Source organism: Trichechus manatus, unplaced genomic scaffold, assembly GCF_000243295.1.
Source record: "Trichechus manatus latirostris isolate Lorelei unplaced genomic scaffold, TriManLat1.0 scaffold00010, whole genome shotgun sequence".
Lineage (NCBI taxonomy): Eukaryota > Metazoa > Chordata > Mammalia > Sirenia > Trichechidae > Trichechus > Trichechus manatus.
This window is the reverse complement of record NW_004443946.1, coordinates 22063186-22088554: the sequence shown is the minus strand read 5'-3', so window position 1 is coordinate 22088554 and position 25369 is coordinate 22063186. Positions and strand designations below refer to the sequence as shown.

The window sequence follows — 25369 nt, the reverse complement described above, 5'->3', positions numbered from 1 at the left end:
GCTGGCATGGCCTGCAACGAGCTTGCTTTCTTCTGACAACCTATGTGTCTTGTTTCTGCATCCTTCATTTTGACATGGATGCTACAGTTCCTGGCCCATTATTTCTCAAGCACAGGCCCCATCTTCCCAACTGACTGACAGAGCATGTTTCTTATTTCTCTGCGTCATCGTTGAAACCTAACCCAGCAAATGACACAAGACAGGCTCTCAAAAATGCCTGTTCAACACAGAACAAAGTAATGTGGGGAGGAGGAGAAGGGAAAGGGCAGGAGACCAGCTTGGCTCTTTAGGGAGCAGAAGGGCTGAGACTTGCACTTGGCCACATCTACAGTATGTGTGGTTGACTGTCTGTAGGGGTCACTGGCTTCCACGTTCAAACCTGGGTTAACTATTAAATGGCTCCTTCCTATCTCTATGGAAACCCTGGTGGTGGAGTGGTTGAGTGCTATGGCTGCTAACAAAAAACTTGGCAGTTCAAATCCACTAGGAGCTCCTTGGAAACTCTATGGGGCAGTTCTACTCTGTCCTATAGGGTCATTATGAGTCGGAATCAACTTCACTGCAACGGGTTTGGTTTTTGGTTGGTTTCATCTCCATATCCCAAACCTGGTGGCGTAGTGGTTAAGAGCTACAGCTGCTAACCAAAAGGTCGGCAGTCGAATCCACCAGATGTTCCCTTGGAAACTCTATGGGGCAGTTCTACTCTGTCCTACAGGGTCACTATGAGTCAGAATCGACTCGACGGCAACTGGTTTGTTTGAGGTTTTATCTCTATATCCAACCAAGAAAAAAGAATGCATGCTGTTGGTACCAGGGAACTCCAAAAACATGATCTGCATTCAAGAATTTCCAACTCTTTGCTTTCAGATATTCTAAATCTTTAACACTGGCTGTGCCAGGATTCCCAGGACACATGGAGTTTCCTCTAAGGTTGTTTTAGGGGTGCTTTATGAATGCAGGAGTCCTCACAGGTGAAAAGGAAGCACCTAGCTTTATTCTGCAGCCTGAACCATACTGGGATTCCACTTAAAAGGTATTCTTAAAAGAGACAACGCCAATCCCAAAGTTAAACTCTCTGGGCTTCAGCAGGTTACACTTTTATTCTACGGCTTTTTTGCCACAAAGGAGCTGGAATCTCCTGAGAGGCAGCATGGTACCGTGGGGTTATAAACACAGGCTTTGGAGCCAGACCTGTCTGGCTTCAAACTTCAGCTCGGCCACTTACCAGTGGGCAAGTAACTTACTCTCTCTGAGCCTCAGTTTCCTTATATGTAAAATGGGGATGGTAATAATACCTCTTTAAAGTGTTAGAAAGCAAAGATGTCACCTTGAGGACTAAGATGTACTTGACCCAATCCATGGTATTTTCAATCGCCTCATATGCATGTGGAAGCTGGACAATGAATAAGGAAGACTAAAGAAGAACTGATGCATTTGAATTACGGTGTTGGCGAACAATATTGAATATACCAGGGACTGCCAGAAGAACGAACAAATCTGTCTTGGAAGAAGTACAGCCAGAATGCTCCTTAGAAGGGAGGATGGTGAGACTTCGTTTTACATACTTTGGACGTGTTGTCAGGAAGGACCAGTTCCTGGAGAAGGATATCATGCTTGGTAAAGTAGAGGGTCAGCAAAAGAGAGGAAGACCCTCAATGAGATGGACTGACACAGTGGCTGCAACAAAGGGCTCAAACATAGCAACGACTGTGAGGAAAGTTAAGGATTAGGCAGTGTTTCGTCCTGTTGTACACAGGGTCTCTATGAGTCAGAACCAACTTGATGGCTCAATAATAATACCACAACAATAATACTCAACAAAAACAACAATAATACCTACTTCTCAGAATCACTGTCAAGTTTAACTGAGATACTACAAGAAAACCAATCAGCACAGTACCTGGCACCTATTCCTATTTAAAATGAAGTAGCTGTTTCCTCTGAAAGAGAGACAAGGCTCCTGTTTTCTCTGTAATATGATCCCAAGCCTCCTTGTCATTCCTGGCCTTTCAGGAACAAAAAATTAAAGTCAGAGGACAGATACCCCTGTCCCCAACCAGCTGTCCACCCTTTGATTTAGCACAGCCCTGTGGCCATGAACAGTTTCTGAGGCTCCGAACTACCAAAATTCACAGACAGCAGTGAACAATCTCCCTACAAAGAGCCCAAAGCCCTCCCTGGTGCTCTGAGGGTGAAATCCTACTTTGCTGGAAGAGAGAAAGACCATCTCTCCCACCCCAGGTGCTATTTTTCTTTGCCCCAATGAAGTCAGTGGGGGGTCATTATTAGAAAGGCTCGCAGTCCTTCCTCACTCTCAGCAAGGACCCTGAACAGCTCACAATTTGTGATCAGCACAGACCACCTACCATCTGTGTACTCCTCTGATGTGAGGGATAAAAGGCTTTGTATGTCACTGCTCTCAGAATCCGGGGCTTCTTTGTGTGTGGGGCGGCTGTTCCCTGAGCCGGCCACCCAGGAAGAGGTGGTTGCCTGATGCACCATCACAGTCTCTGAGCCCCGAGAGCCCCAAGCTTCACATAGTCCAGAGTGGCCAGGGGCCTCGTCCTCTCCACCTGCAGATGAGCAGGCGCCCTGGTCCTGCAGCTGCTGCTCCCTGGGCACGCTCCTCCCACTTGGCTCAGACCCTTCTGACAGCACAATCTGCACTCTGGAGTCAGCGGGCGGCACACAGTGACCGGAACTGCCATACACGGCCTCTTCATACGATGGCAATGCAACCTGGACACCATCCACCATAATGGAGACCTGGTCCCCAGACACCCCCTGGTCACGCCTGGATCCAGAGAAGGAAAAAACAAAAGAAGAATTAAAGTAAATACAGACATAATAGCACTAAGTGCTTTAGATGATTTTTAACACTGAATCCTCACCTGAACCCTTTGAGATAGAGATTCACCAGGAATGAAGATGAGGCTCAGATAAGTTAAGGAACTTGGCCAGAAGTCACACAGCTGGTAAGAGATGGAGCTGGGATTCAAGTACAGCTCTACCTGTCTCCAGAGACTGTGTTCTTAACCTCTGGGCACCCAGCACTTAGTTCTGTGCAAAACTATGAACCTAGCCGGAAATAAGGCTGTTTCATTCAACATAGCTAGGATAAAAAAGTGAGGGAAGTCCTGTGGTCTTGAAATGGGATACTGGACTGGAAATGAGAAGAAATTCCTTCTTTTGACTCAGCCACTTTTTTTTTTAACTTGTTAAACTATTTTAAAAGTATATGTGAATTAGAGAGAGAGAAAAGAATACACAGAAAAATGCACAGATCACTGATTTATGCCAATGGTAACACTGGTGTATAACTCCTACCCAGATCAAGAAATAGAACTCTGCCAGCACCCTAGACGTCCTTGTACCTGCCCCAATCACTTCTCGTTTCCTCACCACAAAAAGTAACCACTAGTCTGATTTTCATGGAAATCCTTCTTTGCTTTTTAATAGTGTTACTACCTAAACACGAATCCTTCAACATTACAATTTAGTTCTGCATATTTTTTATCTTTATATGAATGGGCTCATACAGTGTGTGTGTGTGTCTTGCCTCTTCTGCTCAACATTATGTTTGCAAGATTTATTCATGCGGACACCTTCTTTTTGGATTGCTTCTGTCTATGTGTGTGTGTATATATATATCTATATACATAACTTTTTCTGGATAATTTGAAAGTAAGCTGAAGACATTAATTAGCATGCACTTCCTAAGAATAAGGAAATTCCTTTCCTATATAACTACATTATCACATCCAAGAAATTTAACATTGGTATATTAATACTACAATACAAAATTTCCCAACTGTCCAAAAATATATTCATTTCAGCTGTTGTCTTCTTTGTTTCAATTCAGGACCCAATTAAGGATCATGTGTTGCATTTAGTTACTGTTTTAGGCTGGGTTCTCTAGAGAAGAAAACCAGTGAAGTGTATAAATATATACAGAGAGAGATTTATATCAAGGAAACGGTTTACGCAATTGTAGAGGCTGGAATGTCCCAAATCCGTGAATCACGATAGAGGCTTCTCTCGATTCAAGTAGCTGCAGGGGCTGGTGAACCCAAGATTGGCAGGTCGGAGAGCAGGGCTTCTGCTCACAGGCTGTGAAGATCGACGAATCCCAAGATTGACAGATAAGCTGGTAGTTCAAGTCCCAAGAAGCAGAGGTCAGACGAACAGAAAGCAGCCACAGGATCCAGAATGAGCAAAAAGCCAGAACCTCTATTTATATTCGGATGCAGGCCACACCCACAAGGAAACTTCCTTTCAGCTGACTGGCTACTCACAGCAGATTCCATCATGGGAGTAATCACATATGAACACTGAGAATCATGGCCCAGCCAAGTTGACACACAATCCCAGCTCTCACAGTCCACCTCTTGTCAACTGCTGCACATGTACACATCAACCTAAACCATACATAATCTCTGAATAAAGACAATTATAAAGTCATACTTGCACCTAACATGATACAACTAACACACGTAAAACTGAAAATGCACTAGCCCTGTTTACATCTTATATTTTATAAGAAAACAAAAATATTTGATGCACACTAAGCAGAAATACTCATAACAATTACAGTCCTCATTTCTGCAACTAGTCATGTGGCCATAACTGGTATTTAGAATTACCTTCTTCCACCACCTATTCTCTATTCCCTTCGCCCTCAGCAAGCACCTCAGCTGGTCGTGGTTCTTTGCCTGGTGAGGTGACCCAAACCTTCATTCCTAAAGGGTCTGGGTCATTAGTAGTCATGTCGGAATTAGGTTGCCGTAGTTTTCCACTGACTTTAATCACAGGGCATGTTAGTACTAATAGACGCCCTAAGGGATCTCCTGCATTCCAGACATACTCTTCTTTACCTCTATTATATAATATCCATCTGATTTCCTCTTGGTAATCAGGATCAATCACACCAGCCAGTATGGTAACTCCTTTCTTTGCCTGTTGATCCAGAGGCATAAGGAGCCCAAACTGTCCACGTGGCATTCTTAGCTTCCAGTTCAATGGAATCAGTGATGTGTCTCCAGGCGGGAGCATTCCTCCCTTTGGAACCAAGACCTCTAGACCTGAAGAGCATAAGGTCGCAGGACAGGAAGCAAAAATCTTGCGAGTGGGTCACTAGGGGTAATAGTGAGTGGTGCCACTCACATTTCTACCCATTGATTCCTGGACCCATGAATCCTGGCTATGGGAGAATCAGCACCATATACTGGACACTGGTTTAGAACATATACACCCTCCTGGAGAACACTGCCCCATCCCTGCAAGGTATTGCCACTTAGCTGGCGCCGTAATTGTGTCTTTACAAGGCCATTCCACTGTTCTATCAAGCCACCTGCTTCAGGATGATGGGGAACACGGTATGACCAGTGAGTTCCATGAGCATGGGCCCACTGCCACCCTTTATTTGCTGTGAAGTGAGTCCCTTGATCTGAGGCAACGTTGTGTGGGATACCATGACGGTAAATAAGGCATTCTGTAAGTCCACGGATGGTAGTTTTGGCAGAAGCACTGTGTGCAGGGAAGGCAAATCCATATCCAGAGTAAGTATCTATTCCAGTAAGGATGAAACGCTGCCCTTTCCATGATGGAAATGGTCCAACATAATCAACTTGCCACCAGGTTGCTGGCTGATCACCTGTAGGGATGGTGCCACACTGGGGACTCACTGTTGGTCTCTGCTGCTGGCAGATTGGGCACTCAACAGTGGCTGTAGCCAAGTCAGCCTTGGTGAGTGGAAGTCCGTGTTGCTGGGCCCATGCATAACCTCCATCCTTACCACCATGGCCACTTTGCTCACGAGCCCACTGAGCAATACAGAAGTAGCTGGGGAAAGAGAATGTCTGGCTTCCACAGAACGCGTTATCTTAACCACTTGATTGTTAAAATCATCCTCTGCTGAGGTCACCCTTTGGAGAGCATTCACATGAGACAAAAATATCTTCACTTCTTTGCTTTGGCCCATTCAGAGAGATCTATCCACATACCTCTTCACCATAAATCTTTGTCTCCCATTTTCCAATCATGTTCCTTCCAAGTTCCTGACCATCCAGCCAAACCATTGGCCACAGCCCAGGAATCAGTATACAATTGAATGTCTGGCCATTTCTCCTTCCAAGCAAAGTGAACAACCAGGTGCACTGCTCAGAGATCTGCCCATTGGGAGGATTTCCCTTCACCACTGTCCTTCAGGGAGGTCCTAGAAAGGGGCTGTAGTGCTCCTGCTGTCCACTTGTGCATGGTGCCTGCATATCACACAGAACCATCTGTAAACCAGGCACGAGTTTTCTCTTCTTCAGTCAACTGATCATAAGGAATTCCCCATGAGGTCATAGGTGCAGACTGGGAGATGGAAGGTAATGTGACAGGAGTGGAGACCACAGGCATTTGGGCCACTTCCTCATGCAACTTACTTGTACCTTCAGGTCCTGCTCGAGCCCCATCTCTTATATACCACTTCCATTTAATGATGGGGTGCGAGTGTGCACGTTCAACTTTATGACTCTGTGGGTCAGATAACACCCAGTTCATGATGGGCAGCTCTGGCTGCATGGTGACTTGGTGTCCCATGCTTAAGTGTTCAGTCTCTACTAAGGCCAGTAACAAGCCAAAAGCTGTTTCTCAAAAGGAGAGTAATTATCTGCAGAGGATGGCAGGGCTTTGCTCCAAAATCCTAAGGGTCTGTACTGTGATTCACCAATAGGGGTCTGCCAAAGACTCCAAATGGTATCTTTACCTGCCACGGACACTTCAAGCACCATTGGATCAGCTAGATCATATGGCCCAAGTGGCAGAGCGGCTTGCACGGCAGCCTAAACCTGTTGCAGAGCCCTCTCTTGTTCTGGGCCCCACTCAAAACTAGCAGCTTTTCGAGTCACTTGATAAACAGTCCAAAGTAGCACACCCAAATGAGGAATATGTTGCCTCCAAAATCCAGAGGCCTACTAGGCATTGTGCCTCCTTTTTAGTTGTGGGAGCAGCCAGACGCAATAACTTACCCTTTACTTTAGAAGGAATATCTTGACATGCCTCACATCACTGGACCCCTAGAAATTTCACTGAGGTGGAAGGTACCTGAATTTTTGTGGGATTAATTTCCCACCCTCTAGCACGCTAATGTTTTACCAGTAAGTCCAGAGTCATTAACACTTCTTCCTTACTAGGTCCAATCACATAATGTCATCAATGTAATGGACCAATGTGACGTCTTGTGACAATCAAGGTCCCTACAGACGAAATTATGACATAGGGCTGTAGAGCTGATGTAGCCCTGAGGTAGGCAACTGAAGGTGTACTGCTGGCCTTACCAGCTGAAGGCAAACTGCTTCTGATGGTCCTTTGAAACAAGTATGCAGAAAAAGGCATTAGCCAGATCAATAGCTGCATACTAGGTACCCGGAGTATTAATTTGCTCAAACAATGAAACTACATCTGCAACAGCAGCTGCAACTGGTGTCACCACTTGGTTAAGTTTTCAATAATCTACTGTTCTTTTCCAAGATCCACCTGTTTTTTACACAGGCCAAATAGGCAAGTTGAATGGGGATGTGGTGGTAATCACTACCTCTGCATCCTTCAGGTCCTTGATGGTGGCAGTAATCTCTGCAATTCCTCTAGGAAAGCATTAGTGCTTTTCGTTTACTATTTTCCTAGGTGCGGGCAGTTCTAATGGCTTCCACTTGGCTTTTGACTCCATTAATAACCTGACCTCCATATGCCCCCACTCTGACTGGTAGGCCATCGTGACATTTTGGGTCTCCTGGAATTAGTGTCAGCTCAGAGCCAGTTCCAGTAATCCCCCAAAAGTCTGATTATTTCCTTTTCCCCATATCAACAGTCACTCTCTTAAAAGGCCACAGATCCCTCTATGGAAGGCTGGGAGAAAGATTAATAGTAAAAATTTTTGGCAATGTATTAGAGTCCTTTCTCAAGGGGACCCAGCCTCCCCTTCATTCAAGGGGTTGTGGGTCTTTAAACTTGCTCAAATCTGGGAATTGATTGAGGGACGGTGACTCTCTATTCTGGTGATTCGAGTTAGACTGCTGTTCACCTGACCTAGAATTCACTGGTTTGTACAAATCAAGTAAATGTTTAGTAGATTTCCTATCTATTTCACTCCCAGGGAAACCATGACTAAGTAGCCAAGGCCATAAGTCCATACCAGTCAGACTATTCTGATTATGGCTTTGACTCTGCTGTCCCTTACTGTAACCACGCCCACCTTGCCTTTGTTGACTGAGTGCCACCACTTGGTCCCTACTACCACGGGGTCCAATCGGCCCCATTGTAGTTACGTGTCTTAATTCAGTTAGGGCAGTTCCTGCTGTCAAATCTGATTTACATAAGACAGTAATCACAGCAGTCTTCAAGGATGCTGGGGCTCCCTTCACAAATTTGTTCCCTACAGTTGTGGTAAAAGGTGTGTCCTCTGGCACTCCATGTGTGGGTCTGTGAGTCTAACCTGATAAATCCACTCTAGCATGCCAATTTCCCTAAGCGTTTGGATACCTTCTTCTACAGTATACCAAGGCAGGTCTGGTACTTCAATTTGATTTAGTGTAGGCCACCTCATAATCCATGCTTCAGCAACCCAGCCAAATAAACTATTAGATCCTTTCCTAACTTCTTAAGCTGAAACACTGAATGAAGAATCTGTATTTGGTGGACCCATATCAATAAACTCAGAATGATCCATCTTTATGTTCCTTGCACCATTATCCCACACCCTTAATAGCCATTCCCACACATATTCCCCAGGTTTCTGTTTGTACATATTAGAAAAGTCAAGCAGTTCTTTTGGAGCATAGCATACCTCATCCTGGGTCACACTTTGTACTTCACCTTCTGGGGCTCGCTGGGACCTAAGTCTAGTTATAGGTCTAGAAGCCAGAATCGGTAGTGTGGAATTGTTTCAAGAAGATTCAGCATTGTCTTGTAAAGCATCTGCCTCAGGCGATGTCCCAGGCAATGACTCAGGCAAGGGCTCTTTAGAGGCAGCTGGGCTAGGGCTAATCTCATTAGATGTGAGTGGAGGGGCTAATGGTTTTTCTGGGCAGAGTGGTTTAGCAGACAAACATGAAGTAATCTCTTCAGATGGAAGTGGTTCTGCTGGCAGGAGTGATGCAATGGAATTTAGGGGCTCAGTGTCCCGTTTCCTGATTATCTGCCCATATGTCCCCATCCCAAGTTTCAGGATCCCATTTCTTCCCAATCAGTGTCCTTACCTAAACTTCAGACACCTCTCAAGGTTGGCAATTGAGCTAGCATTGTAATTCAGTCACTCTTACAATAAGACTCTGGGTTTGGTTTTCTGCAGTTGCAGCTCTGTTACTGTAAGAAATAAGGCTTTCTTTAAAAGCACAAGTGGAAGCCTTGAGGTCATGTATGCGGCACTTGACCTTTGACTCCGAAGCCCTGAGTGCATCTCTTTCACCAGTTTGTCTAGCCAAAGTAGGACCAACCAAACAGCTTCCTTATATTTCTCATTCTGACAAAACTGTAGAAAGATATCATGCATGTGTTCACCCAGAGACTCGCCTTTCACTACTACCTGAGCTACTGGTGGTGATATTTTTCATATCTGTTATCGCCACCTCACGGCATGGATTAGCAGTGCCCTCTTTACTGCTGGAAGCAGAGTCATCAACATCTTTAAGACTAACCAGACTTGAGAAGCAATTCAGAAAACTCATCCTTACCATTTTGTTTCTCTAGAACCAGTCTCGGTACCAAATGTCTTAGGCTGGGTTCTCTAGAGAAGCAAAACCACTAAAGCATATAAATATATACAGAGAGAGATTTATATCAAAGAAACGGCTCACTTGATTGCAGAGGCTGGAATGTCCCAAGTCTGTGGATCAGGATAGAGGCTTCTCTCAATTTACGTAGCTGCAAGGGCTGGTGAACCCAAGATTGGCAGGTCGGCGAGCAGCGTTCCCGCCTACAGGCTGTGAAGATCAACGAATCCCAAGATCGACAGACACGCTGCTAGCTCAAGTCCCAAGAACTGGAGGTCAGACGAACAGGAGGCAGCCGCAAGATCCAGAGTGAGCAAAAAGCCAGAACCTCTGCTTATATTCGGATCCAGGCCACACCCCCAAGGAAACTCCCTTTCAATTGACTGGCCACTCACAGCAGATTCCATCATGGGAGTGATCACATATAAACACTGAGAATCACGGCCTGGCCAAGGTGACACACAATCCCAACTATCACAGTTATCATGTCTCTTTTTATCTCCTTTAATCTAGAATAGTCCACTATCTTTTTCTTTCTTCACAACACTGACATTTTTTGAAGAGTCCAGGCCAGTTGTCTCAGAATTTTCCACAATGTATATTTGTCTGAAAGTGTCCTCAGGATTACATTCAGTTTAGTTTCCCCCCTAGATTTTCACTTATTATTTTTAATTGTGGTAAAATATACACAATAGAAAATGTGCCATTTTAACCATTTTCAAGTATACAATTCAGTGGTATTAGTCACACTCACAGTGTTGTGCAACCATCACCACTATTTGTTTCTAAAACTTTTCCTCTCCTCAAACAGAAACTCTGTACCCATTAAGCACTAACTTCTCATTCTCTTCCCCCCAGCCTAAATTAACCACTGATTTACTTTCTGTCTCTATGCATTTATCTATTATAAATATTTCATATAAAATGGGATCATACAATATTTGTCTTTTAGTGTCTGACTTATTTCACTTAGCATGTTTTCAAGGCTCATCCATGTTGCCTCACGTATTAGAACTTCATTCCTTTTTATGGTGGAATTAACATTCAATTGTACGTATATGCCACATTTTGTTTATCCTTTCATCTGCTGATGGACACTGAGTTGTTTCCACCTTCTGGCTATTGTGAGATAAATTTATGCCAAGAACATTACATAAGTGATGTTCCTCAGTGCATCACATCAGAAGATCCATGTGGTCTATTCCTAGACCATATTGTTGTTATTGCTAGACTATTGTTATTAGTTCTCAACTTCCTTATCTGTTCCTGGACGTAAAATCTCTACTGCCTAATTCAAATAGTGTATACACTATGAGGATGAGAGAAGTGGCACTGTAGCAGTGCTCAGAGATTTTTGGAAGGAAGGGAAGCACTGATGGCAAGGTGGCACAGAAAGCAGCGTGCATACTGGCATGCATGAACTTTTATTATTCAAAATTTTTTTTGTTGTTTAAAATGTAATATGTGTACATGATACAAAACTGAAACAAGGTAAATAATGAAAACCAAATCTCCCTTCTACTCAAGTCAGTCAAAATCAGCCAGTCACTTTTAACAGACTTGCTAGTTAACTGCAAGGGGGGGATTCCTAATATAGATGAAATACAAAACAGATTGGTTTGACTTTATGTGGAAATAGTTAATTCAAGCAGAGTCCCCTTCAAATCCTCTTTATTCTATCGTTTAACAACCTTCAAAAATAACTGCTACCCTCAAAACAAAACTAAAAAAAGAGAGAAAGATCACACATAGCACACAGAGACTAACTGGAGCTTGGTCCTTGTGTGTAAATTCCAGCTCGCAGCATGTTACTTAATGTGGTTTAGTTTGGTACTTTGTGCCTGTGCATGATGACAGTGACTGATGAGCAGGACATGGAAGGAGTGTGAATGAACATAAAACTCCTGAGGGAATGAGGACGACCCAAGCAATTCCAGAAGCTGTGATGAGCTAGAAGAAGTCCATCATTAGTGGACTACTCAGGGCCAAGCTCCCACCGTTTGACACCCACCTCACCCATCCCAGCCTGGGATGATTTTGTGGCTAATGTACAAAGTGACAAAGGCAGCAAGAAAACCCACCTCTTCTGTTTCCAGTACAGTGTCATGCAGTGGTTCTCAATCCTGGCTGCACGTTAGAGCCACCTGGGAAGTTTGTGAAAAAATGCTTATTTTCCGAACCAAATAAACCAGAATGTTGAGGATGGAGGCCCAGGTTTGGGTATTTGTTTTTAATGCACCCTAGGTGACTCTATGTGCAGTGAGGACTGAGAACCAGGTGTACAGGGCAGTAGCCCTCAAACATGAGCATGCCTCAGAATCATCCAAAGGGTTTGTTAAAACATATTGCTGGGTTTCCAGAAGTTCTCAATCAGTAGGTCTGGGATGGAGCCTGAGAAGTTGCATTTCTAACAAGTTCCCAGGTGATGCTGATACTGCTGATTTGGGGACCACACTTTGAGAACCACTGATATACGGGAAACAAAATTGGCTTAAGACGTAGAGAGACTTGGGTTCAAATTTCAGCTGTCATCATCTAGAGACACGACCTTGGGTGAGTGAGTGAACCTCAGTTTCCTTATCAACAAGGTTCCTGTGAGGATTAAGATAACGTATGCAAAGCAAAGAGCACAGTCCCAGGCACATCCAGAAGTTTAGTATATGACAGGGCTCTCCCCTTCCCCTGGGCACACACAGACCAGCAGAGGCTGACAGCCCCCCAGCAACCCTCTGCCAGTCGAAGGCCAGCCCCCCAGCAATGCCTGCCAGGCTCACCTGCTGTGATGGAAAGACTTCAGCTTTGGCTGCAGCAGGACAAACAGCACCACAAGGAGGAGAATGAGCGCCACGGAGCTGGCAGTGGAAGCCACTATGGACAGTGTAGGGGCCCCAAGTGATGTGTGGGCATCTTTTTCTATGGAAACAAACCATCATCAGAAGCATTTTCTACCCAGACACATGAAACATGAGCCACATAGATCTTGTCAAATACCCCCTGCATGGTGCCATACAGAGACATCCTACAACCCGGGCCATTTCAGGAATAAGAGCGTATAGCAGTCTATGGACACGTGTTGCTTCTGGAAAGGGGCCACTTCCCTATCCTGTTTCCTAAATATAAAATTCCCTTCACCTCTGGCCTTTGAGATCCACGTGACACCTAAACTCATTTAACCCTGGAGATCTTACCTTCATAAAACACTTCCGATCCAAACTCAATAGCAGGTTGGTAAACATCAACCATTTAAATGGGCACATCATTTCACCATCTTAAGTTCTACCCGTGTTTCTCACCATTGGCAGGAAAGTCTATAAGAATTGGGCTATAATAACCCCCTGTCTCCTAAGGTCCTGGAGCTTCAGATGTAAATTCCCAGCTCAGGGCTTTCTCTGGTGTGTCACATGCTCTGGTCTCAAAGCCTGACTGTGAAGCACAAAAATGTTTGTATGACACACCTTCCTGCAGGCAGCTGGGTTTTCCTGTCATGCAAGACAGGAGAAGGCAGGAGGGGAAGAGGTCTCTGTCCAGATGGACTCTAGCTTCATAACAAAACAGTCCATTTCCATTCAAGGAAAAATAAAATAAAAGAGACACTAGAAGGTGTTAGCATTGAGCTCACTGTGTTAGCAGAACTGGTCGAAGATCACCAGGACTTGGCTAGGCAGACAAGAGATCCTGAGTATCAGAGGGACTTTACACAGCAGGGCAGATGCCTCAGTAAAGCCACTGAGCTGCCCCATGGATCAGCTGACATGCAACGGGGCACACACCAGCAACCCTAAATGTCTTTCACAAAGACACAGAATCCCAAAGGAAGGGGGGCTGAAGGTCACCAAATAGGCTATACTGCTCCATAGAAAATGGTGCTCTGGAGGAAACGTGTCACTGCCCGTGAGTTAGAAGAAAGCAGAACCCCCACAGCATCCCTTTCCCATCTGCTAGACTGACCCTCGTTAAGATGGCAGCTAATCTCCATGGCTGGTTTCCATTCGCCATTCTTACACGTCAGGTATTTGTAATCACCCTTCAACATGTAGCCTTCAGCACACAGGTACTCGATGACACTGCCCGCTGTCAGGGGGTCTCTGCAGGGCCGGGGGTGGCAGATATAGCCACCATTCTCTGGCTCTGGGGGCCGGGGGCACACTGCAAAGACAAAGAGAGAGCAATGGTACACTGTGAGGTTGTCCAGTGACATGGAGGGAGACATTGTGACGGCCTCAACTGGAAACACATGACAAACAAAGAGCCATTCCCTTGGAAAGGCTTGTTGGTCAGACCCTGGAGATTCAGGTTTCCACTGACAGAGAGTGAAGTCCACTGGCTGGCAACAGGGGAAGTTTGGCTGCTTGCAGCATTTCTCCTCTTCCTCCCCACTGTGCCTTAAGAGAACTGCATCTATAATTGAGCAATAGACTCTGACAATGTCTTGAACCTATAGAGATCTAGACATAATATGGTTTTAATAAAAACCTCCCAAACACATCATGAACACGGTGAAAGGCAGTAAAATACTGTTAACCTGTGAGGGGGAAATGTTGGCCTTCTTTCCAATATCAATGCCAGAAAGGGATTCCACAGTATAATAACAATGTGCATTCTCGGTCTCAGAGGGGATTTCGGATGTATTCCTTGGGAGGCTTCCCAGGCCCTCTGTGCATCCTCCATTCACTGACTAGTCATTGGCATCCTTCTATCCCGTAGTAAACCCCACATTTTTCATTTAGGCAGGACTGTCTAGGTTTAAAAGCACCTTCACCTACTACCATTATTCCCCTGTGAAGATGGGACTCTGAGGTCCAACAAAAGTTAAAGCGAGGTAAATGGCAGACCTGGGATCAGAGTCAAGTCTGATGAAAAAAACCTGTGCTCCTTCCACCAGCAGATACTGCTTCTGTCCCATGAGCTGAGTGGGCCTTAAGGGGGGTATGAGTGCCAAGGTTACCCCTCCTGTCATGGTTTGAATTACGTCCCCCAAAAAATGTGCGTGTCAATTTGGCTAGGCCATGATTCCTGGTACTGTGTGACTTTCCTGTATGTTGTAAACCTGCCTCTATGATGTTAATGAGGGAGGATGGGTGGCGGCTGTGTTAGTAAGGCAGGACCTGATCTACAAGACTGGATCGTGTTCTGAGGCAATCTCTTGAGATATAAAAAGACAGAAGTGAGCAGTGAGACAGGGGGACCTCATACCATCAAGAAAGCAGTGCCAGGAGCAGAGCGCATCCTTTGGACAGGGGTCCCTGCGCCAAGAAGCTCCTAGTCCGGGGGAACACTGATGAGAAGGCCAACGGAGACAGAAAGAGTTCCCCTGGAGCCAACACCCTGAATTTGGACTTTTAGCCTACTTTGACTGTGAGGAAATACATTTCTCTTCGTTAAAACCATCCACTTGTGGTATTTCTGTTATAGCAGCACTAGATGACTAAGACACCTCCCCTTTAAACAGGTCAGTTAGGGAGATGGGGGCAGGGTGCCTAAGTGTGGCCTAGTGAAGCTGCAGTGATGAGAAGTCAGAGGAGCCGGAAGGACTGAGCAATCCCAGGGAGAAGGGCAGCCGCTGATCCCACAGCCTGCCCTTCCGACCATGGTCAGACACTGCAAAATTGAAGCCCCCAGGAACCAGATTGCTGGGTGTGCCCAGTTCACACAGGAAGGACACAGTGGGGGCACTAAGGGACCATTGTTTGGAAGTCTGAGCAGGGGGAGAAGATATGCTGGCAGGATGGCCAGGCTCCCGCAAACTTTAACTTTCCAAAAGCCTTGCTAATACAAGAAAGAATGAAAGTTTTCCAAAGGAAACTCGATTTTGCTGACAAATACCCTCTTGCGGCCCTGCCCTCATCGTGACTATCACAAGGACATCTCTATGAGAATAAGAACTGTCATTTTCTTTTTTCCCTTCCTCTAACAGGCCTGGAATGACTGGACGTCACACTACCATGTCTGTGACACCCAGCATAAGGTGTCTGCCATTCACAAGGCTGAGTGCGTGCTCATGCAGACGTGCCCTGAAACACACAGCCTTGTGCACCAAATATCACTTCCCTTCCATCTACAAACAGCCATTAAGCAAGGTGACTGCCAGCCAGGCTGAGGGGGATACCAAATCAAAAAAGATACGACGGCCTCCTGCCCTTGAGCTGCTTATAATTTAGATGGGAAAAAAGACCCCGTTTTTTAAAAAAAGCTGCTAAAACAAAGCCGGAGTAGGTGCCACAGGGATCCAGAGGAGAAGGCTGGGAAGCTTCTCTGAGACCAGTAGCTGGATCCAAAGAAGCTCCCTCTGAGGACACATCTTTTCCCTACACTGCCCACCTTACCTAACGTCTGGAACAGAAGGGACACAGATGCAAACATTCCCTCTGATACCTCTTTAAACTGTGACCAAGTAGTTCAAAGAGCTGGCCAGCTGAATGTCTGAAGAAACCTCAGCAAGCTGCTTCGCCCTTTTACTTTCCCTCTTTTATTCAGGGCAACAAGACTGCCACAGATCCCCTTGACTTATTTTCTGGATCCCCTTGAACTATGTCTAATTGGTTCATTTCCTCTGCACAGTGAATGCTGAGTGCTGCAGGTCAGCCCCTGAAAGCAGGCTGCATCACACATGGGCTGGGAAAGATGGTCCAGAGGAAGAGTGGGTGGTTCAAAAGTCACTCCCTGCTTTGCTGGGGTTTTCTGCCTATAAAGCCCACATCTGCACAGAGTCTTTGAGAAGGACCTTGGAGGTCATCTAGCACTCATTTTTATAGGTAAAAAAGTGAGGTCTACAGAGAACTGTCTTGCAATTCAATTTAATTTCAATTCAACTAATATTTATTGATTACTGTGCTAAGCTCTAAAAAAGCATAAAAAGATAAGCACTTCAAGTACCTGGAGCCAAACAGGGATATGACAAATAAGCCCACACAATTTAAAAATTAGTTTTCTGTATGGCTTCGAGGTTTTGTGTCTTGTTTAAGGACATTTTCACTATTCTGAGATTATAAACATACTCTGACATTTTCTTCTAATATTTTATGGATTGGAGTTTTGTTATTTAAATAATATTTTGTTTTTTGGTATAGGAAATATATGTACACAGTATAAAATTCAAAAAGAAGGGTGGACAGTGAAAAGTAAACCCCTCTCCTGTCCTCTAGTCACTCAGTTCCTCTCCCCAAAGGTACTGCACCAGTTTCTTCTGTAGTCTTCCAGAGACACTCTACACACGGATTTATTCTAATTCATGTCAAAGAGTGTGATTAGTGCCACAAGACAGGAAGCTCAAAGCTGGTGTGATCACATCTTGTGTGGGGGAGACTAGGAAAGGCTCCACAGAGGAAGCTGTATTTCAGACGGAGCTTTATTCATTGGAAAGGGAGGTAGTAGTTTGAGGCAAATGCACTGAAGCAGGAAAGAGTAGGTAAAGCCCAGAGAAAGTCAAGCAGCCTAGGTTAACTAGGTTGTAATAATATAATGAAGAAAATTTGGCTTAAAAAAATGTGATGGGCAATGAAACCATTTTGTAGGGGGCCTTGAATCCAACAGGAGGTTTTTATACTATATTCAAAGGAAGAGAGAAGCCTGGAAGTTCTTGAGAAGGGAAGCATCACAAAAAGATCTGAATTTGGCACAAGACGAACTGGAGGTGGAGAGATCCCTTAGATTATGCCAACAGTATAGCAACCCTAGTATGGTAAAATAAACTTAGTACAAAAAAAAATTCTTTTATGTTTATCTATGAAGGTTTCACAAAGGAAACAAACTGGAGTATGTCAAGGTCAGCATTGCTAAGAGGCTGTCCCCAGTTCAAGGCAGAGCACAAGAGAAAAATATGGCCCTCTTGTCCTGACAAAGAGCAGGGTAAGAGAGTCTTGGCAGAGGGCAAGTGTTTGAGGGGACCCTGTTAGTGCTGCCTGGGCTTAACAAGAAAGGGAGGAATATCAGTCAAGGAAGAGCAAAACCCACCAGGCAAATCAATCTCCCAGCAGCTCCCAGAAGCTATGGTTCTGGGTGAGAGGCTGACTTAATCTGTGCATCAGGCCTCTCCCTATCTGACAACCCCAGGAAGACAATGAAATCATCTGATTTGGCAATGCTGCATAATTTAAAAAAGAGAGGAAGAAAGCCAGAAGACAGAAATTTTACAGGAAAAAAAATCAATGAATTCTCCTTAGCTTCCTCTGCTCTTCATTATCTCCCATACCATTTAGCCTCCTGTGAGCACAGGAAGCCAGAGTGCCTGGTGTGCAGCAGGCATTCAGTGAGTGTCCATTTCCAAGCAGCTGGTAAGGATGCAGATGGAGGAGAAGCAAAATGATCTGGCTGACACTCACACCTCTGTGTCACCTCAGCCTAAAACTCTTAGTGGAAGCCAAATAAGAACCCTCAAATCGGCCCTTCTAAACGTGTTTTGCTTTTGTTGTTTTGGGGACCAGCCTTTCAGCAGGAAGAAAAAAACAAAACAAAACCTGTTTCTGTCAAGTCTATTCTGACTCACAGTGACCCTACAGGACAGAGAAGAACTGACCCATAGGGTTTCCAAGGAGCGGCTGGTGGATTCCAACTGCCGACCTTTTGGTTAGCAGCCAAGCTGCTCTTAACCACTGTGCCACCAGGGTTCCTCAGTAGGAAGAGGTGAATTAAAACAAACTTTTATAGAATTCCATAACGAACAAGTCAAAACAAGCTCTGGGAAAGGCCCTAGGGCCAAAGCACTCAGTTTAACAAACTGAACAAATATCTGAGCCCCTTCAAACAAGGTATGGGGAGTGAACAGCTGCATGAGGTGCTTGGAAGCCTCAAAGGGATTAATTAGAGTTGAATAGGGGAAGTGGACATTTAAACTTCTACTGCAAATAGTGCTCAGCTGCTAACCAAAAGATTGCTGGTTTGAAACCACTCAGCAGCTCCTAGGGAGAAAGACCTGGTGATCTGCTCCTGTAAACACTGTTGTTGTTAGGTATCGTGGAGTCAATTTCAAATCATAGCAACCCCATGTGACAGAGCAGAACTGTCCCACAGGGTTTTCTAGGTTGTAATCTTTTAGGAGCAGATGGCCAAGTCTTTCTTCCAAAGAGAGAGGTTGCCCCAAACCCAACAAACCAATGCTACAGTTTGTACATTTCCCTATTTGGTGTTTTTTTAAATAATATTTTATTTTGCTTAAGGTGAAAGTTTACAAAGCAAATTAGGTTCCCATTTAACAATTTCTACACAAATAATTCAATGATATTGGCTGCTTTTTTCACAATGTGTCATCATTCCCATTCATTCCGTTCTCGTTGTGCCATTTCTAGTACTCTAGTTTCCCTTCCTCCTTACCTTCTCATCTTTGCTTTAGACTAATTTTTGACCATTTGGTCTCATGTAGATGATTTTTTTTTTTTAAAGAAGCTCATTATTCACGGGTAATATTGTTTATTTTATGAGTCAATCTGTTATTCAGCTAATCTCTATTTAGTTTTAACACCATCAAACATTTAGAGCAAGCCCTCTCCACCCAAGACACTCCATGAAGGGCATAAAGGTCAATATGACAGATCATGCCCTCAAAAAGCTTACAATCTAGAAAAGACACAAGTCAGACTAACCACATTTCTAGTTAAAGAGCCACACGGGGCTACTGGGCAGCACAGATTCTCAGTAAGAGGAGACCCTGGTTAAGAGGCTGGGGATGGGAAAACAGGGTTTAGAACCACACCATGGGGCATGAAGGAGCCCTGGTGGAGCAGTGGTTAAGAGCTCGGCTGCTAACCAAAAGGCTGGCAGTTCGAATCCACCAAACACTCCTTGGAAACCCTATGGGGCAGTTCTACTCTGTCCTATAGGGTCGCTATGAGTCAGAATCAACTCAAGAGCAACGAGTACGGGTATGAAATAGGTTAAACAGCAGATGTGGAAAGAAGATGGGCATTTAGCACTGAGGGTCCCTTAATTTTATTTAGAAAAGCATTATTTTATGTGCCTGCTCTCAAAACCCTTTCTTGATACATGAAGTTACAATTTCTACTTCTAGCCCTCAGGGGTTTGTTAGTATCAGAGAAAGAAGAAAAAGAAGGTGAATACAGAATAGGGCAGATTCCTGCCTCAGGCTTGTGGTGGGACTAGGGCAACAGGCCGGAGTTCAGTTACTCAAGGGCTGCTTCTGTCCAGGGCTCTCCCTGGCTTTCTGCCTTCTTGGCCCCCCACTCAAATAGTAGAAAGTCTGAAATAGGCTGCAGTGAGAGGGAAAAGAGACGATTTCTCATGCCATTTGCAACCTTCCTCTTCTATGAGACAAACCTTCCCAGCAGTCAGACAGGAAGCCCATTGTCCAGCCAGGATCCCTTTTCTCATGAGAACTTCCCACACCCTGGGGAGGGCAGGCCTGTGGTAGCTCGGGCCTTTCCCGGGGAGCAGTGCTGCAGATGGGGTGGGAGAACAGAGGGAGAAACCTCCCATGGCTTAGGCTGTCTACTTGGCCCCACTGCCACTTTCCTAAGGAAGACCAGACCCAAGCCCTGCTCAGGAAGATGAGCAAGTCACAGGGAAGTCTGGCCTCAGAGCCCACCCATCTTGTTTCAGGCCCCGCCCCTCTCTTGTCCATCTCACAGGAGAGGGGAAAAGTAAGCAGCTGACTCAGAGCCAGCATTTTTTTTTTTACTGTACTCTGCCCTAAACACGAAAACTCTTGTCACCTGGAAGCAGTCACCAAAATTCTTAGCCATTCATAAAGGAGAAGTGCTACTTCTCCCCTCCTCCTGGAAATCTTGACCTGAAAGCACACATAGTCAGCTGGAACCCCATCCATCTTTCTGTTCAAGACTTGGTTCCAAGGTTACCTGCTCCCAGAAACCTTCCCTGGTCTTGCCAGAGAGAATCAAGCTGCCCAGGGTAGTGCTTATCAGCACGGGCCAGAATTAGACTGTCTGGTCCGTGTACTGCTCCCACTGTGTGGTCCCGGGCACATCCTCCTATTCCTCAGTTTCCTCATTTGTAAAATGCAGGTACTAAAGGTATCTCCCTTATAGGGTTGTTAGGCAGATTAATCATGATTATGCAGGTAAAGTGTCTGGTACTGGGCCTGGCACACACTGGTGCTCAATAAACTGTAGCTTTACTATTCCTCCTCTGCTCCTATGACATCTTCTTCACTCCTTTCTGTAAACTTGCATCATTATCACTGTGTCACTGTGATTACTTTCTCACAGGTCAGTCTTTCCCTCATTTACTAGACCCCCACCTCCACCCCAAGCTGTAGGACAGGAACTTGGTTCTGCTCATTTTTGTAACCCCAGTGCCTGGTACAGAATCTGTCAGATAGCAGTTGCTTAGCTAAACTGAATTGGCTTGCAAAACGTGCCAACACTTCAAGGCAGGGCCACAATGGTTTCTGATTAAGCTGAGTCAGGAACACCTAACAGCAAAGATAATCCCTCTTCATCATAGATCTCATGTTCTCTAAGTTGGCATCTAACCATGAAAATACCCTCACCCCTAACAGAATCAGGAGTACGAGAGGGTAGAGCATGGTCTTGGCTGTCAGATATAATTGGGTTTGCCTCGGGGACCCACTCTGCAAACTTGTCAACTGCCATAGCTCTTCCAAGCCTTACTCCTTAACAGCCAGTACCCAGCTTCATGGGGGGTTTGAAAGGACTACTAACACTGTGTACCTGAAAATGTCTTGCATGATGCCTGGCACATATCAAGCACTGGTAAATTTTACTTATTTTCATGTAGCAAACTAAACCCTCATCTCTGGATTTTGGAATAGGGCAGGGCAAAGACTTGGGGAAAAAAAAGAAAGGACTGTGGGCTCTGCTCTGCAGAAATTTCTGGATATTTGGAAGGAGAGCAGGCAGAGAACGGAACAGGATAAGCACTTGGGGGGAATCTTCCTTTACGTTCCCCTTGCTCCAGCTCAGTAACAAGCCAGCCCCTTTCTCACTCCCCTTTCTCAGCAGAACAGCCGAGGCTGCTCTTCGCTGACAAATGGCCTCCATATGGCCTGTCACCCTTTCACCTCTTCTTGTTCTCACAGTTCAGGGACCCAAAGGTTACAGGCTGTCAGCTGGGACTGGGCCCCTACTCCTCGTCCAACTGTTATGACTGCTGAAAAAGGACTGGGCAAAAGGACCACTCCCCTTCATCCTGCTGCTCCAAGCCTGGGCCACTCAGTGCCCTAAGTCCCCCATTTCCACTCCACAGACCAGTGATCTGCGGAGCAGAGCCCACAACCATCTTCTACTCCTAGTCCCAGGGTGGTGGGATGACAGCAGAGTTAGGGAGTCAGGCTACTCCCTGTGTATTAAGCAGGACTTTGAACCAGTTTGTTCCAGTTCGAACCCCTGCTAAGAATTTGCATTTTCACCCCAGATATACTGAATCAGAATCTTTATTTTAACAAGATCCCCATGTGATTCTCATGCATGATAAATTCTGAGAACCACTGCTCTACTAGTGGTTCTCAGAACTGGTCCCTAACCAGCAGCATTAGCATCGCCTGGGAACTTGTTAGAAAGGCAAATTCTCAGCAGGGGTTCAAACCGGAATGAACGAGTTCAACTGCCTGGTATTAAAGAATGTTACTGTGTTCCCCTTGAGAGTGGTAGCTAAAGGGTCAAGGGGTAGTTAAGGGTTAAGAGAAAGCAGATGATATTTATTTTTTCCTCTTCAGCACTTGCTACTTCTTGGCCTCATCTTCACCCCATCATCTAACTAAGCTACACAGTGTATTCTCTCTCTCCCCTCGGAATTCACTACCTATGTAGCAGGCCGGTTCTCTCACTGCAAGTCCCCAGTCACCTGCTTAAGGCACTGTCCAATCTTAGAAGGGTAATTTATGAGCAGGTGATAATTAACTTACAAGTCTGGCTTAGAGTATAAAACAAGGTTGGACTCTTGGGTACAGAGGTCAGAGTTGTGGTTTTACTTCCAATTCCACCATCTAATGGTAACTCTGAATGAATGCCAGTCCAGTGCCAGGAATACACAGCAGACCTTTAAGAAATACTGGGTAAATTTAGCGATCTCAGTTGCCCAATAGGGTAGAAGTGAGGAAGAGAATTAACATTTATTGCCTGGCACTACAGTGAGCTCTTTAATGTTGTTATCTTATTTAATCCTCACCCCCTGTGAGGAAGGTGGTATAACACCCTATTTGTTCAAATGAAGAAACTGAAGCTCTGAAAAATACAGTAACTGGCCTGAGGTAACATGACTATTAAGTGTTGGAGTCTGGATTCAAACTCAGGTTTGCCCTTCTCCCTATTATAGGAAAGCTCCACAGGGAAAATTTACCCCAAGTGTTACAAAGTACAGCATGGGGGTGGGATAGCACATCTGGACAAAAGTTGAATTCCTGTTTGGAGAAGAATGTGGACTGGTGAGTTTACTTGTACCCAGAGGACTCGGCTTATGTCTCAAGTGGGACCACATTTTTCCAGAGGAAGTGGGGTGGGGGAAGGCAAGACAGTTTACTTCACTAATCTCTGAGCTACTACAAACAATGGGGCTATTTAACAACCACAGATACCAAAGCTGTGGGTGGAAGAAGGTATAGGGACATTTTCAGTTGAGAACGCAAGTTTTCAAGAGGGAAATGTGAAAGAAAGTTGTCACTATATGCAGAATGCGATTGTGACCTAGAATGAGATGGGGGCTACCTTTCTGCCAGCTGCCCAGAACACACAGGGCCGCTGGGGCAGCTCTGCCAACACCCAAAATAAACAGCCTTTGTCATGTACCACCAAACAGGGAGTCAGGCAGCATTTTGCTTCTTCCAGGTGCTCGAAAGGCCACTGCTATTCATTGAGACTTAGACAACTGCAAAGAATGAAAGGACACTCCATAAACTCCAGTTACAGATGGTAGCAGAAATCAGCTGAGGCAATGGCCTAAAACCAGCAGAACACCACAGATCTTTGAAAGAAAACTAGTTGCTGTTGAGTCAACCCTGAGTCATTGCAACCCCATGTGTGTCGGAGGAGAAACATGCTCCACACAGTTTTCAATGACTGATTTTTCAGAAGCAGGTAGCCAGGCCTTTCTTCTAAGGTGCCTCTAGGTAGGCCTGAACCTCCAACCTTTCACTTAGCAGTTGAGCACGTTAACCATTTTCGCCACCCAGGGACTCCCTTTAAAAAACATTCATTAGTAATTGAAGGGTAAAGGTATGAATGGTCTTTTCTGAAGAAGGCCATGGGATTGCATCCTCTTGTGACAAACAAGGTCTAAACCAGACCACGTGTCTAAGGCATGTAAAGAAGTAAGCGCTGCACATTCTGTGGAGGCTTGTATCAGGCCTGGCCCTACCACAAGAGAGGGACTCGGAAATATAAAAGAGACAAACTTTCTTTTTTGGGGGGAAAAGATTGTAGGGGGAATGAAGCTTCCAGAGTCATGGGTCGTGCCTTTATCACCTCTGAACCAACAAGTATAAAGAACACTGTAATGAACGTGCATGGGTTCATGAAGTCAACAGTTATAAAGTTCATTGATTTGGATATTCTTCCTCCTCAGTCCTGTGGGGGTGGGGTTCCTTTCTTTAAACCAAACCTGTTGCTGTCGAGTCGATTCCAACACATAGCAACCCTACGTGACAGAGTAGAACTGCCCTATAGGGTTTCCAAGAATCAGCCGGTGGATTCAAACTGCTGACCTTTTTTGGTCAGCAGCTGAGCTCTTAACCACTGCACCACCAGGGCCTCTTCTTTAACAATGAACCCCAAAGTCTTGAACCACCCTCTCTCACAGGGCCACCACAGGAAAAAGCAGCTTGTCATGCCTTCTTGGTCTCCTCTGCACTTCCTAGAAGGGGAACTTATCACCATGTGCCATTTGCCCAGTGTGCGTTTCACTCTTCCCTACTTCCAACTTTTGGGTCTTTCTAAAGGCTGGGCCGGAAGGAGTCATGGGGATGAATTAAGGGGTTATTCGTCACAGAGTACTCCTAGCAGATCCCTTTCCTGCTCCCCAGCCAGCAGGGAATACAGGAGAGAGTCGCTCACCTCCTGTGCACCCTTCCTATATGCTGCTCCCTGAAGAAACAAAATCTCCTTAAAGACCTTTTAAAATGACAGGGATCTATTCAAACCTGCTGTGAGGTCCAAAGTAGGGCACCTGGCCCTCAAGGTGCTTTTCCACAAGTCTGGGACTTGTCTTCCTTTGATTTTAGCCTGTGTGTTTATCAGCCTAGCTCCAGTACATGGTCGGGACTCCTTGATCATTAATGGAGCGGCTTCAAAATACAGATTAGTGAAGCTTGGGCCCAGACCAGACACCGGTGGGGAGGTCAGAATCAAGAGTAGAGTCCCAACCATGTTTTCATTTGTTAGGCTAAGGCCCATGCACCTGCTGCCTCCTCTGGCCTCTCTTGGTCTTTGGACCCTTGACTCCTGCAAGCCACTTCTGACTGACCAAAACTTGAAGAAGCTGCCTGGTGCAGCAGCCTCACCCACTCTGCATGTCAGCAGATCATTATGCCCAAATGGTATATCAGTGAGCAGAAAATACTCTTCAATCTCTTGTCTTCCAAAGAGTAGGTTTAATAACTTTCACCCAGAGGAGAGTAAAATAGTTACAAGTTTTGATACTTACTCTGAGTTTCAGTTTTTAATAGGAATTCATTCTTTAATTAAGCAAATATCTAC

The 25369-nt window shown here is 45.2% G+C and overlaps 1 protein-coding gene across 8 annotated transcripts in view; it reads right to left on the bottom strand.

Moving 5' to 3' along the window:
* SUSD6 (sushi domain containing 6) overlaps window positions 1-25369 on the bottom strand; it is a 114428-nt gene that overhangs the window by 6210 nt on the left and 82849 nt on the right. For 7 of the 8 annotated variants that reach the window (XM_023726329.1, XM_023726324.1, XM_023726327.1 and 4 more), the window contains exons 3-5: window positions 13701-13898; window positions 12527-12665; window positions 1701-2794 (exon numbers count right to left, since the gene is read on the bottom strand). In XM_023726329.1, the coding sequence (XP_023582097.1) occupies window positions 2269-2794; window positions 12527-12665; window positions 13701-13898 (863 nt within the window). In that variant the 3' untranslated portion in view covers window positions 1701-2268. Of the gene's footprint in view, window positions 1-1700; window positions 2795-12526; window positions 12666-13700; window positions 13899-25369 lie in introns of those variants that run through there. The other variant, XM_004370986.2, reaches the window with a different exon arrangement.